At 42.0% G+C, this 13,576-nt stretch overlaps 1 protein-coding gene across 2 annotated transcripts in view; it reads right to left on the reverse strand.

The window, feature by feature from the left end:
- Positions 1-13,576, reverse strand: part of LOC134577961 (sialic acid-binding Ig-like lectin 10) — a 29,085-nt gene that overhangs the window by 12,648 nt on the left and 2,861 nt on the right. For both annotated transcript variants that reach the window (XM_063436920.1, XM_063436919.1), the window contains 2 exons: positions 3,997-4,305; positions 150-179 (listed from right to left, as the gene is read on the reverse strand). In XM_063436920.1, coding sequence (XP_063292990.1) covers positions 150-179; positions 3,997-4,305 — 339 coding nt within the window. The remainder of the gene's footprint in view (positions 1-149; positions 180-3,996; positions 4,306-13,576) is intronic.

Raw genomic sequence — 13,576 nt, forward strand, 5'->3', positions numbered from 1 at the left:
TTTTGGAGAGAGATGTTTGAATCCCTATTTAAATCAAACGATAGTCCTGGTTTACTGTTCGACAGTCAATCTTTATTAATTCGGATCCTAGTAAACAATTAAATGATTAACATGTAGTATATGTAATAAATAGATATAGCTTGCCTTACCTGTAATGGAGATATTCATGTAGGGTGGATCTGAAATATAAGCACATGTATGTAAACATAAACAATAATCACAACTGGACCTGCATTTAAGTAGGTCTTAATATGTGTGTATTTTTTTTATTACTGAGCTAGATAAAGTAGAGACCTTTAATCATAATGGTATTGTTTGTTGCATGCACTAAATACCAATCTCATTATTAGCAACTCTCACAGTGCAATCACACCAGACAAACAGAAACATCACAACTCACCTGTTATGGGTTTGGATATACACCCAAAATGTACTAATGACATGCAAACATGGTGTGCAGTATCAATAACAGAGTGTATAAAAATTCCCCTGAAATATTCAGGTTGGGCAGAAGAAGGGTTTAATGCATGTGGGTTACCTTTAGGGTTTTTTCAGTAGGTGAAGTGAACTATTTAGCGATACAATTTGATTATTTCATATCAATGGATGCACCATTCAAGTTGTATCAGCTGATCCCATGACCTGGTTGAGTTAATGCTGCTGTCTGCTCATTGTGCTAATTGTCAGTATATATATATATACTTACAGGACACAGGATTTCTAACATTTAAAAACTGTATATGAAAAAATGAACAGTCCCTAATGCATTGCAAACAAGGATAGCTCAAAGTGGCATGACTTAGCTGTAGATGTTTTGAAGTTATTTGAAATTATGAATAAATATTAGAATTTAAAAAAAAAATACTATACTCTTACAGCATTTAATTGTCTTTTGAAGAAGACACATCCCGTTTCAAGACTTTCACAGTTCTTGTTTTTAACATGCTATACTGTTCCAGTAGAAACCTCTTGGTGTCAGTATTGTACCTCATCCACGTGAAAGTGTGCCTGGAGAATCTCTTCCTATCAGAAAATATGGGTAGAAATAGCCCATCAAAAGTTCAGAAAAATATTGAATAGCTCAGCCCAAAGACACAATTAGACCATGAGACTAGAAATACGAACAGAGCCATTAACTGCACCAGACCCAATAAGCCTTCAGGCTGACACTCAAGAATACAAAAAACACTGACTAAAGCAGTAGCCAAAGACATTAGAAGGATATAGAAAATCTGCAATCTGAGCCATGGGCAAAAATAAGACTAGAGCAGTCAGGTACCAGAAACAGGGGAACAACCGGACGTAACTGAGCCAAAGCAGGTTTGGCACTGTACATATTAGGATTATACATAGCACAATGATAACACAGTGACAATGACCTGGAACCAAGTCAATGGCCTAATGCCCTTTGAAGGGATATATCGCCATCGAAAAACTCCACAATGCACACATGGAAACAAAGGTCTGTGTGTATTATTCCCAAAAAAGGCAAAACGAGACAGATACCTGTACATGAGCATTATGTTACATAACAACAAGGTAGGAACAGCCAAGACACACTTTAAGGCAGGTAAGAATGCAGAACACTTATCACGGTTGGAGAAAGCAAGGGATTAGATGTGCAACTTGCTATAACATCAGGAACCAGAGGCAAGGAGGCAAATACCTCACATTTGGATGAGAAACGTGATACTTATGTTAATATATATATTGTGGAAAATTAATTTAAGTATCCATAAAAGTGGCCCTTTAGGAAAGCATTTAACCCCTTAAGGACACATGACATGTGTGACATGTCATGATTCCCTTTTATTCCAGAGGTTTGGTCCTTAAGGGGTTAAATGGTAAAGTTATATAGGTAAGAATCTTGTGTTTGATGCATTAGTCACTTATGCAGGAACAGGTACATATAAATATAATAAAGCATGCACATAACTATTGCTGGTTTATTTGTACTGGTGCAAATAAAAACACACACCTTGTGTGTGTTTGTATTTGCTTTTGCATTATACAGCCATGTCATAGTCCCAACCCATGTGCACCAAATCATTTTTAATTAGTATGTAGAGGTTCATAAAATACTCCTTTGTGTCTGAAAGATTTTGCCATTTAGTAAAAAGCAGGAAGGTAAATTGTTAGTGTAAGTTCACCTACGAAGTGCACTGGCACTCCATACAAATATACCCCTGCATTCTCCACAGAAATACACCACTTCATTTGCAAACACTGCACACATGTGCTTATAGTTAAACAGATGGACGGATGGACATAAAGACAGACATTATAGATTTGAAAGCATCTTCCTCCGTCTGCCTATCTAGCATACATATATTGTAGGTAGATGGGTGTATAAAAATAATAATAAAAATCTATGAATCCGGACTGGCCAGTTAATGCTTCTCTACCCTGGAATATATATACACAGCAAATATTTTGCATTGTAAAGTGTTGTTGGCCACCTACCTCTGCACTGGAACACTATGTGTCCCATATACATACATACATACATACAGAAAAGAACGTGAGTGCAAGCCTTTTTCTAACTATATATATATATATATATATATATATATATATACAGTATCTCACAAAAGTGAGTACATCCCTCACCTTTTTGTAAATATTTTATAATATCTTTTCATGTGACAAAACTAAAGAAATGACAAAACACTTTTGTTGCCAATGGTTTAGACATTAATGGCTGTGTGTTGAGGCATTTTGAGGGGACAGCAAATTTACACTGTTATACAGGCTGTACACTTACAGCTTTACATTGTAGCAGAGTGTAATTGCTTCAGTGTTATCACATGAAAAGATATAATAAAATATTTACAAAAATGTGAGGGGTGTACTCACTTTGTATATATAGTCTCTGGAGATACCAGTGGCAACGTGTGTCCATGTGTCCAGAAGCAACAACCTAAAAGGCTCATCATTACTATGGAAATTAGTTGAGTTTTCTACATGTGTATAAGGACCATGCCAATGTAGAGAGGCCACCATGAGCATGCCTGAAACTAGGTGGGAACCCATTGGGTAAATTAATTGGAGTCCTAAAATCTATATAGATTTGCAGTTATTTACAATTATTTTTTTTTATCTGTTCCATTTTTGTTACTGGTCACCAATCTGGAGGCATTAATATTGTATACTCCTGACCTGACATTCTGGAATAGACCACAAAGAATACACAGATGACAGCAGCCAAAGTTGGACATTGAATAGGTAATAATAAATAAATTGCACGTAGATATTTGCTCATCTATAAATTTGCTAGCTGTTCCATAGCACCTTAGTACCATGCAAAAATGTAACTAGAAGTTTAGTGGTAGACATTAACAAGAGGATAAACAAAATTGCAAATACATGGATAACATTACATAATTCTGAATTTTAGGTGAATTAGGCAAAGCATAGCAAAAAAAAAAAAAATCTAAACTAAATTAATTTGCGTAGGAAAATATGACAATTCTGTTATCAAATCAACACAAATAAATCTTGAGTGAAAACCACTCTAACCATTTATTTATTTATAAAATATTTTACCAGGAAAGATACATTGAGATTTCTCTAGTTCTTAAGTATGTCCTGGGTCCACAAAACATTGCATTGTTACATTATGGTACAATAAAATACAAAAACAATATGAATACACAATCTATACAACATTTCACATAGAACATGTAGGAAATATATAATCAACCACGACAGGTGCATTCTGTTTTGAGGTATGTAGAGAGGGATCTCTTAAAGGACTTTAGTTTTGGGGAAGATTTGAAAGTGTGCGGGAGGCCGTTCTACAATTGCGGCGCTCTGTAGGAGAAGGAGGATCGGGCTGCTTTCTTTTTGTATTGAGGTAGACTAAATAAACGATGTAGCTAGACTGTGTAAAACCGTAATTAACAAACTTTGTTACATTACCTCATATTGTTTACTTATTTTTCAATATAGGATATTATTTATAATATAGAATAAAATACAGAGTTTAAGACTTACATTGAACATCAAGGATGATACCTCCTGTAATTGAGACCCTCTTAGTTTCGTATATCAGCATACAGCTTATAAAAGACTTGTCATTTTCCTTTGTTGGAATGAATGTGATATTTGAGTAGAATGTCGTGCTGCCATTTTGATTTGTTACATGTTGCTTATTCGATGACACAGATTGTAGGTTTTCTAGTCCATCCCACCTCATGCTGTAACTGGTCTCAGAACATCTGCCAAGACCAGTGCAGGTGAGTGTCACCTCTTTATCCACCAATAGATTCTCCGAGTGTGTGATTGCAGTTTTATCTGTTATACCTAAAGGGAACAAAATCATTTTACATTAGTTTATATTATTTAATTATGCCTGTTGAAATGATTCCGTTTATGTCTGAACATTAAACTTCACAACTAAGAACATGCATATTATTAAAAACCCTAGAACAAGCAGTCAGAGTTAGCATCAGACAGCCATTTGAAAATTATATTATAAAGCTGCTTATACGTATACATGCTTACACTTACTACACTAGCTCCACCTACTGTCCAGTTTGTCAATCACACTCATTATATATGATGATTGATACTGCTACCCAACACCCCATCTCAACTACATATCCATCATTACATAATGCCCAGATGTTCTGTATTTGTCAATTAACAGTGTTAATGTATATTTTTTAGCCTTTTATATAAAGATATGCCCCTTTTTTTTTTATAAACTTTGTATTATTTATTCATATTTACAAACTCTTAATTTTTACCATGTTTTTTGCAGATGATTTTATCATTTGTGTATTTTGTATAACAGAAATTTTGTCCTTAATAGTTGTTTTATAATGCTTTTTTTTTTTGTCCCTCCTTACACTGTATTTTCATGAGGACTGTACATATGAATATAAATGTTTTTTGAGGACTACTTTAACCCCTTAAGGACACGTGACATGTGTGACATGTCATGATTCCCTTTTATTCCAGAAGTTTGGTCCTTAAGGGGTTAAACGATTGGTGTAACATAATGTTGATATTTAAAATATGTACTTGGGCACTTTAAGAGGTCTGACGTCCTGTCACCCTCGCAGCATATAAAAGAATGCCGCGGGAGAACTCATGCATGCTTGCAAAAGCCCAAAGAGGCGGGCCGAAACACGTAGCAACACGCCGAACCCAGAAGATACTGCAGATGCAAAGAGACAGTGACCAGCTGGGAGATACAGAGGGGACACTCGGACTGTATGTTTTCCAGCACCCAAGACTTTGGTCTGCTCCAAGTGCAGTGAGATTGTATCGCTTTTTTTATTCTTCAATTACGGATTGCTGAATAATAAAGTCTTTTACTTTATGCTTTTGGCTGGTGGTGAGTTTGCTTGCAAAACCACGTTAGGATCCAACTATCCCAAGGGTCTGATCCTACCTGTGCCTGATAGTCCGGCGGGGTACTATAACCACTCCACAATTGTGAGTGTATTTCCTTCAGAGCACCACATTTTATATATTTTTTTGGCTATATTGTTTATTTATTACTGGTGTTTATAAAGTGCTAACAGATTCCGCAGGGCTGTACAATTAGTGGAGAACGTACAATGGAACATGCCATATATTTAGGGGAAACCTGGGTGGGTGGGATGTGGTGAGAAAAAATGCAGAGCTTCACTGAGTTTCAGTGTGAGATGAGCCCTGAAGAACAGAGATGGAGATTGAACAGTTATATGAAAGTATTTACAGCTGGGAGGTGAATAGGAAAGAGGAGGAGGGGGGAGGAGGGTAGAGTATCCATGTGTTATATACTATTGAAAAGTTTAGCAACCAAATTCTATCACCCAAAATATTAATAACTGTGTATATGAGATATTGGTCAGAAACATTGAATTACATTTGTTCGCCCGCCGTGGCGAACAAGCTATGTTCGCCGGGAACTATTCGCCAGAAAACTATTCGCGACATCTCTACAATAGTACAAACTGTATGCACGTAAAATTACAGTGGCAAACTACAGGTATAAATGGTAACAAATCTATAGTAACACATGATAATATGGTAGCAATGTAAGAATAAATGAGGTGGAGTATCTTCCAAGATTCAGTCAGTACCTGGGAGGGGTGGGATTTACTGCAGGATGTAATATTCAGAGCGTCACTGTGTTTGAGTGTGAGATGAGGCCACATAAAATATTGGGTGCTTTCACAGTGTGGTTTTTATAATAATTTTTTCCTCACGAACAGATTTTTAATGTGTATATCTCTGGAAGATCCATATGCTATGCCACTTTTCCTGCACTGACACTTTTTGAAAATATTTGTTTGCGCAGCTACATTTTTGTTGTTTTTTACTACTTTGAGGATTTACTATATCAGAGTTCCTTGTAGGCTGCTGCATATATATTGTTGTTTATAGTTTGCTTATAGTGGTAACACTTATTTTTATAATTACTTGCGCCATTCCAATTTATTTGTTTTTGCAATTAACAGTGTTAATTGAACTATTTTTCATGCCAGCATTGTTATTTTTTTTATATTACAATTTGGCTAGCAATTTAGAGCTTGTCACAAGCTGAAACAATTCTAAAACCATAAGCCTTGCTACAGACTTACTGTCCAGTATACCAAACACTTGTTAGATATTATAGAAGCAATTGTTAGTCTTTTTTTAACATATGATGGGCTCCTTTGCAACATTGTGGCCAAATATCTGCCATAAACTGTTAGAAACAATGGCAGCCACAAGTTTCCAACCTTGACCCTCCTATCACTAGTAACATGTACTGCAAATAATACTTACTATCATATCGCTATTATCATGATATAATATTATTATTATATCATATCATCATGATATAATATTTTTAAAGTGTCTCTGTCACCCCTATATACAAAAATGAGTATTTCATAAAGATTAATTATTTATGAAATATTCAGATTGACTTTGCTGTGATAAAAATATACTGAGACAAAGCTTGACGGGCTTGACCACAAGGCAGGGCTACCTCTGTCAGGCTTGTTGTGACAAAATGCCCTTTGTCACTGTATTTTTAGGTGACAAGCTGCCCATTTGCCCCTGGCTGTTGGAGGAGCCTGATTGCCAGCCTCCTGCCTCATGACTATGGCCCTGGGTTGAATGGCCCTTTACAAACATTATTTGGGCTAATGGATTTATATGGTGCTGTTGCTGGCCCTTTAAGAACTGCATTGTGGCTTATGGACTTGTATTGGACCATGCTGGCCCTTTAAGAACCGTCTAGGGACATATTGAGACTTTGTGCGACAATGCACCTTTAAGACGGTGTCCCCAGTGTACCCAGATTTGGTTAAAATATTTTGTTCCTTGCTATTTTCCACTTGGTTCAGTAAACGGGGCTTACTGAACCAAGTACCCTACAGGCGGACCACCCAGAAGTGGAAGTGTGCAGGCAATTCACCTCACAGGCTGGGAGCCTGCTGTAGGTAAATCGCCGACCGCTGGGTGGCCGCAGTTCATGCAAACGAACACGTGGCAGGCGGCCATCTTTGTTCATTCGAACAAGGTCAGCGGTATGTGTAGCCAAATTCATGGAACTGAAATCGGCTACACATTTCAATGAACACTGCGGACCCTTATCTTCTCCTACACTCCGTTTTCAGCTACAGAGACTAAGTCCCGTTCGGCAGTTTGAACTCACTGCTATACTGAGCCAAATGCAATACCCTGCCCATGTTCTGTTACTGTTTCCCTTTTTGTATTGTGTACATGTTCTGGGTTCTGCTTTCTGTCCTGCTCCGGTTCTGGGTTCTACTAATTTGGTTTTGTCTTATCTTGTTTGGTGCCTGTTCTAGTCTTGCCCTGTTTCTAGTACTGCATACATACCTGCTGCAGAGCCTCCCTATCCAGATCCTGGGAGGTCTGCATTTTTTCTCCTAGTTCCTGGGTTTCGCAGAAGCTGCATCAGGTCCCTGATATGTGGCCGCACAAACCCTAGTTCTCAACACCAGGGGGCGTGTGGTTACCCTGCACCAGGCCCTGATTGTTTCATTTCCATGAGGTTGACTGCGATCATCATCAGGCACACAGGGGTCTCGGTTTCCGTAACGTCATCCGTGACAAGAAGAAGGTTGCCTGGTCTGATAAATCATGTTTTTTTCTTTTAGATCAGGCGGACGGCTGGGAGCATGGGCATTGTTTACCTGGTGAGGAGATGGCTGCAGGATGCACTATGGGAAGAAGGCAGGCTGGCAGAGGCAGTGGTATGCTCTGGGTAAGGTTCTACTGAGAAACGTTTGCAATTATATGGATGTAACTTTGATATATTCCAACTATCTAGAGATTGTTGCAGACCACATAGTTTGGCAATGGCAATGGTGTTCCCTGATGGAGCTGAACTCTGTCAGCAAGATATTGCACCCTACCATACTGCAAAAACATGTTCAAGAATAGTTTAACCCCTTAAGGACACATGACGTGTGTGACACGTCATGATTCCCTTTTATTCCAGAAGTTTGGTCCTTAAGGGGTTAAGGAGCATGACAATGAGTTCAAGGTGTTGCATTGGCCTCCAAATTCCCTAGATTTCAATCTGATTGAGCATCTGCGGGATGTGTTTGTCAGGGTTTCTTTGCTGTTTTAAACAGCAACCCTTTCTGTTTCAGTGATTGAGTTTTCAGCTGCAATTACTATGAGCTGCTTCTGCTTGTTGCCACGGTTACTCACCTGTGAGTAGTAATCAACCCTGCTGCTAATCAGTTCTGCCTATTTAAGCAGCTAAGCCCAGAACCTCCTTGCCCTTGCGTGGTTTCCTGTTTCCCAGAAGTCTCCTTGTTCCTGTGTTTCCTGTTTGCTCCTGGTTCCTGACTCCAGCCTTGTTCCGGACTCCGCTGCTCTCCGTGCTCCTGACCCTGGCTTGTCTGACTACCCGCTCTGGTGACTGACCCCTGCTTGATTCCTGGACTTTGCTTTTGTTATTTATTAGTTATTTATTAATAAAGGTGTGTTTGCATCTACTTCTGTCTCTGTCTGGTTCCTGGTTCCTGACATTACGCAAGGGCCATGAATACAGATGGTACAGGCAAGACACCTATACCTAACCTATTTACCCGGTGGGACCAGCAGAACCACCTTTTGGACCAGTATGCCCATCTGGATCCAGTACCCGGCCAGCCTGCGATTGCGGCCGCCTCTGCCTCACTTCCTGTTCTAGCACCGGTTGTAGCCTCCAAACCTGTAGCGGCTAGAGAAATGACTGGGTCTGTCCCGCTCCCTCAGTATTTTGGGGGCAACCCAGCACAGTGCAGAGAATTTATAAATCAGGTTAAAGGATACCTTAAAACCCTGCCCCAGGCATTTCCTACAGACAGTGACAAAGTTCACTTCATGATTTCTTTGCTGTCTGAAAAGGCCCTAGCTTGGGCAAAACCTCTCTGGGAGGCAGAGAAGCCTATTATTTACAATTACCCTGAATTTGTTGCATCCTTCAATAGGGTTTTTGATATTCCAGCTCGCTCCACCCCTACTGCCGAACTACTCATGTCTAATTCTCAGGGCACAAAAACTATTGTCGAGTATGCCAGTGAATTCCGTACCATGGCAGCAGAGGGTGGCTGGAACAACGAGACTCTCGTGGCTGCCTTTGCACAAGGTCTCTCCGATGTGTTTAAAAATGAGATTGCAGCCAGAGAATTACCTAAAGATCTCGAGGAACTGATATCATTTGTCACCCTCATTGACATCAGATTCCGAGAGAGATCCTCATCCAAGGAGCGCCTGCGGAGGCCTCTTGTAAATTTGGCACCGAGCTTTTCTTGCTCACCTCCCATGCCTCCTGGTCCTGAGTCCTCTGTCTGTGTGGAGCCAAAGCAGTTAGGCTTCTCACGCCTCTCGGTCGAGGAGAGAGCCTTTAGGAGGAGGGAGGGTCTGTGCCTATACTGCGGACACCATGGTCACTTGTTAAAATTTTGCCCGATTCGTCCGGCAAAGGGCCCGCACCCAAGATACTGTCAGGGGCAGATCTTGGGTGGTCTTTCTGCAGACCCAGAGATATGTGTGCGCAAACCCTTGGTGCCTGTTATCCTCTCCTGGCCTGATTCATCCATTGAAACCCGGGCGTTACTTGATTCTGGGGCCGCAGGCTTGTTTATAGATTGTGCATTTGCAGCAAAGCACTCTATACCCTTACAGTCTCGCAACTCCCCACTAGCCTTCGAAGCCATCGATGGCAGACCAATACAGCCAACCCACGTGACCCAAGAAACCGTGCCCATATCTTTGGCTGTAGGGGCTCTACATCATGAGACGACCCAATTCCAGGTCCTTTCCTCTCCATATTACCAGGTTGTTTTGGGATACCTTTGGTTACAGAAGCATAACCCCACAATTGATTGGCGCAAAGCTGAGATATTATCATGGTCCCAGCAATGCATATTGTCCTGTCTCCAGAAACCGGTCAAAGTTTTGGGCGCATGTTCTGCCTCTTCCTTACCCGCTGAGTACCAAGAATTCCAAGATGTATTTGACAAGGGTCAAGCCAGCGTTCTGCCACCACACCGTCCGTATGACTGTGGTATCGAACTCCAACCGGGTACCAATCCTCCCCGGGGCCGGATTTACCCACTGTCTGTAGCAGAGAATCGAGCCATGGAGGAGTATGTTACCGATGCACTGTCTAAGGGTTTTATTCGGAAGTCATCTTCTCCTGCCGGGGCCGGCTTTTTCTTTGTAAAGAAAAAAGATGGCGAGTTGAGACCCTGTATCGACTATAGGGGTCTCAATCGCATTACTATTAAGAATGCCTACCCCATTCCATTAATCACGGAATTATTTGACCGCCTCAAGGGAGCAACGGTCTTCACCAAACTTGATCTGAGAGGGGCATATAATCTCGTCCGGATAAAAGAGGACCACGAATGGAAAACCGCATTTAACACCAGGAGCGGCCATTACGAATACCTAGTAATGCCCTTTGGTCTTTGCAATGCTCCGGCGGTTTTCCAAGAATTTATAAATGACGTCCTGCGAGATATGCTGCAGCAATGTGTGGTGGTTTATCTTGATGATATTCTGATCCATTCCACATCTCTCGAGAACCATCACGCAGACGTTTCTCGTGTTCTACAGAGACTTAGAGAAAATAGTCTGTTCTGCAAATTGGAGAAATGTGAGTTTCACTGCAAACAGGTTACATTCTTGGGATATGTTATCTCAGATACTGGATTCTCTATGGATCCGGAGAAACTTTCGGCTGTACTAAAATGGCCTCGACCTACGGGTCTTCGCTCTATACAACGGTTTCTGGGCTTCGCCAATTATTATCGGAAGTTCATACGCAACTTTTCTTCCTTGGTTAAACCTCTCACGGACATGACCAGGAGAGATGCTGATCCACAGCATTGGTCACAGGAAGCCATTACTGCCTTTGAGTCTCTCAAAGTCGCCTTTGCTGCTGCTCCTATACTGGCACACCCTAACCCTGCCTTACCATTCATTCTTGAGGTCGATGCGTCTGAGACAGGAGTGGGCGCCCTCCTGTCTCAACGTCCTAACCCAGAGAGCTCCAGGCATCCGTGCGGTTATTTCTCGAGGAAATTGAACCCGGCGGAATGCAACTACCAGATTGGTGATAGAGAACTTCTAGCCATAATTTTAGCTCTCAAAGAATGGAGGCACCTTCTTGAGGGTACTTCAGTGCCAATCCTCATACTCACAGACCACAAGAATCTAACATATCTTTCTGAAGCTAAGCGACTTTCCCCCCGGCAAGCTAGATGGGCTCTCTTCCTATCAAGATTCAATTATGTGGTTTCTTACTTGCCCGGTACAAAAAACATTCGGGCTGATGCCTTGTCTCGACAGTTCTCCCCTCCATCTAGAGAGGAGATAACCCCTACTCCTGTGATTCCTCCGGACCATATACTGGCAACCATCCGTACTAACCTCACCTCACCCCTAGGCGAGGAGATTCTGGCTGCACAAAGTAATGCTCCTCCAGAGAAACCTAATGGCCGTTGTTTTGTACCTATTAACCTCCGTACGAAACTATTGAGTACATACCACGACCCCAAAGCAGCTGGACATCCAGGCAAAAACCAGTTAATCTGGTCCGTATCCCGGCAATTTTGGTTGCCTAGTCTCCGTTCGGATGTCACCGCTTTTGTAGCTGCCTGTCCTGTGTGCGCGCAAAACAAAACCCCACGACGCCCTCCAGTGGGTCTCCTGCAAACCATACCTAATGGTGAACGACCCTGGACCCACTTGTCCATGGATTTTATCGTAGATCTTCCGGTCTCCCGTGGCAATACAGTCGTTCTCATGGTTGTTGACCGATTCTCGAAGATGTCGCATTGCATTCCCTTGAAAAAACTACCAACTTCCCAGGAACTTGCAACAATTTTTGGTCGGGAGATTTTTCGTTTGCATGGGTTACCCAAAGTGATAGTCTCAGATAGGGGTAGCCAGTTCGTGTCCAGATTTTGGAGAGCTTTTTGTACGCAAATGGGAATTCAGCTTTCCTTCTCCTCGGCCTACCACCCGCAATCCAATGGTGCAGCGGAACGAGCTAACCAAACACTGGAACAGTTTCTGCGTTGCTACATTTCTGACCACCAGAACAACTGGTCTGATCTGCTACCCTGAGCGGAGTTTGCCCACAATAGTGCGATTAATGCCTCCTCCCGGCTATCCCCGTTCCTGGCAAACTATGGGTTTCAACCGTCCATGTTGCCTGATACGTTCTTGCCACAGGAGATACCGGCATTGGAGGAACATCTCAGGGAACTCCGTTCCACTTGGGTGCAGGTTCAGAGTTCTTTGCAACGCGCAATGCAGAACTACAAACTCCAGGCCGACCGCAGACGCCTTCCTGCACCTACCTATCAGGTCGGAGAGAGGGTCTGGCTGTCTTCCCGCAACCTACGCCTCCGTGTTCCCTCACAAAAACTGGCACCCCGATACGTTGGGCCATTTCGTATACTTCGAAGGGTTAACCCTGTAGCTTACGCACTTGACCTTCCTGCTAACATGCGCATCTCAAATGTTTTCCATGTTTCCCTCTTGAAACCGCTGGTTTGTAATTGCTACACCACCTCAGTGCCACGTCCACGTCCTGTTCTGATTGACAATCATGAGGAATATGAAATACGCAGCATCATTGACTCACGGGTCTTCAGAGGACAGATCCAATACTTGGTGCACTGGAAAGGATACGGTCCAGAGGAACGCTCCTGGGTTCCAGCCTCTGATGTCCATGCACCATCCCTCCTTAGTTCCTATCACGCCCGCTTCCCCATGAAGCCCGGACCCACCAACAGAGATGGGGGAGTCGTTGATGGGGAGGTACTGTCAGGGTTTCTTTGCTGTTTTAAACAGCAACCCTTTCTGTTTCAGTGATTGAGTTTCAGCTGCAATTACTATGAGCTGCTTCTGCTTGTTGCCACGGTTACTCACCTGTGAGTAGTAATCAACCCTGCTGCTAATCAGTTCTGCCTATTTAAGCAGCTAAGCCCAGAACCTCCTTGCCCTTGCGTGGTTTCCTGTTTCCCAGAAGTCTCCTTGTTCCTGTGTTTCCTGTTTGCTCCTGGTTCCTGACTCCAGCCTTGTTCCGGACTCCGCTGCTCTCCGTGCTCCTGAT

Source organism: Pelobates fuscus, chromosome 11 (genome assembly GCF_036172605.1).
Source record: "Pelobates fuscus isolate aPelFus1 chromosome 11, aPelFus1.pri, whole genome shotgun sequence".
Lineage (NCBI taxonomy): Eukaryota > Metazoa > Chordata > Amphibia > Anura > Pelobatidae > Pelobates > Pelobates fuscus.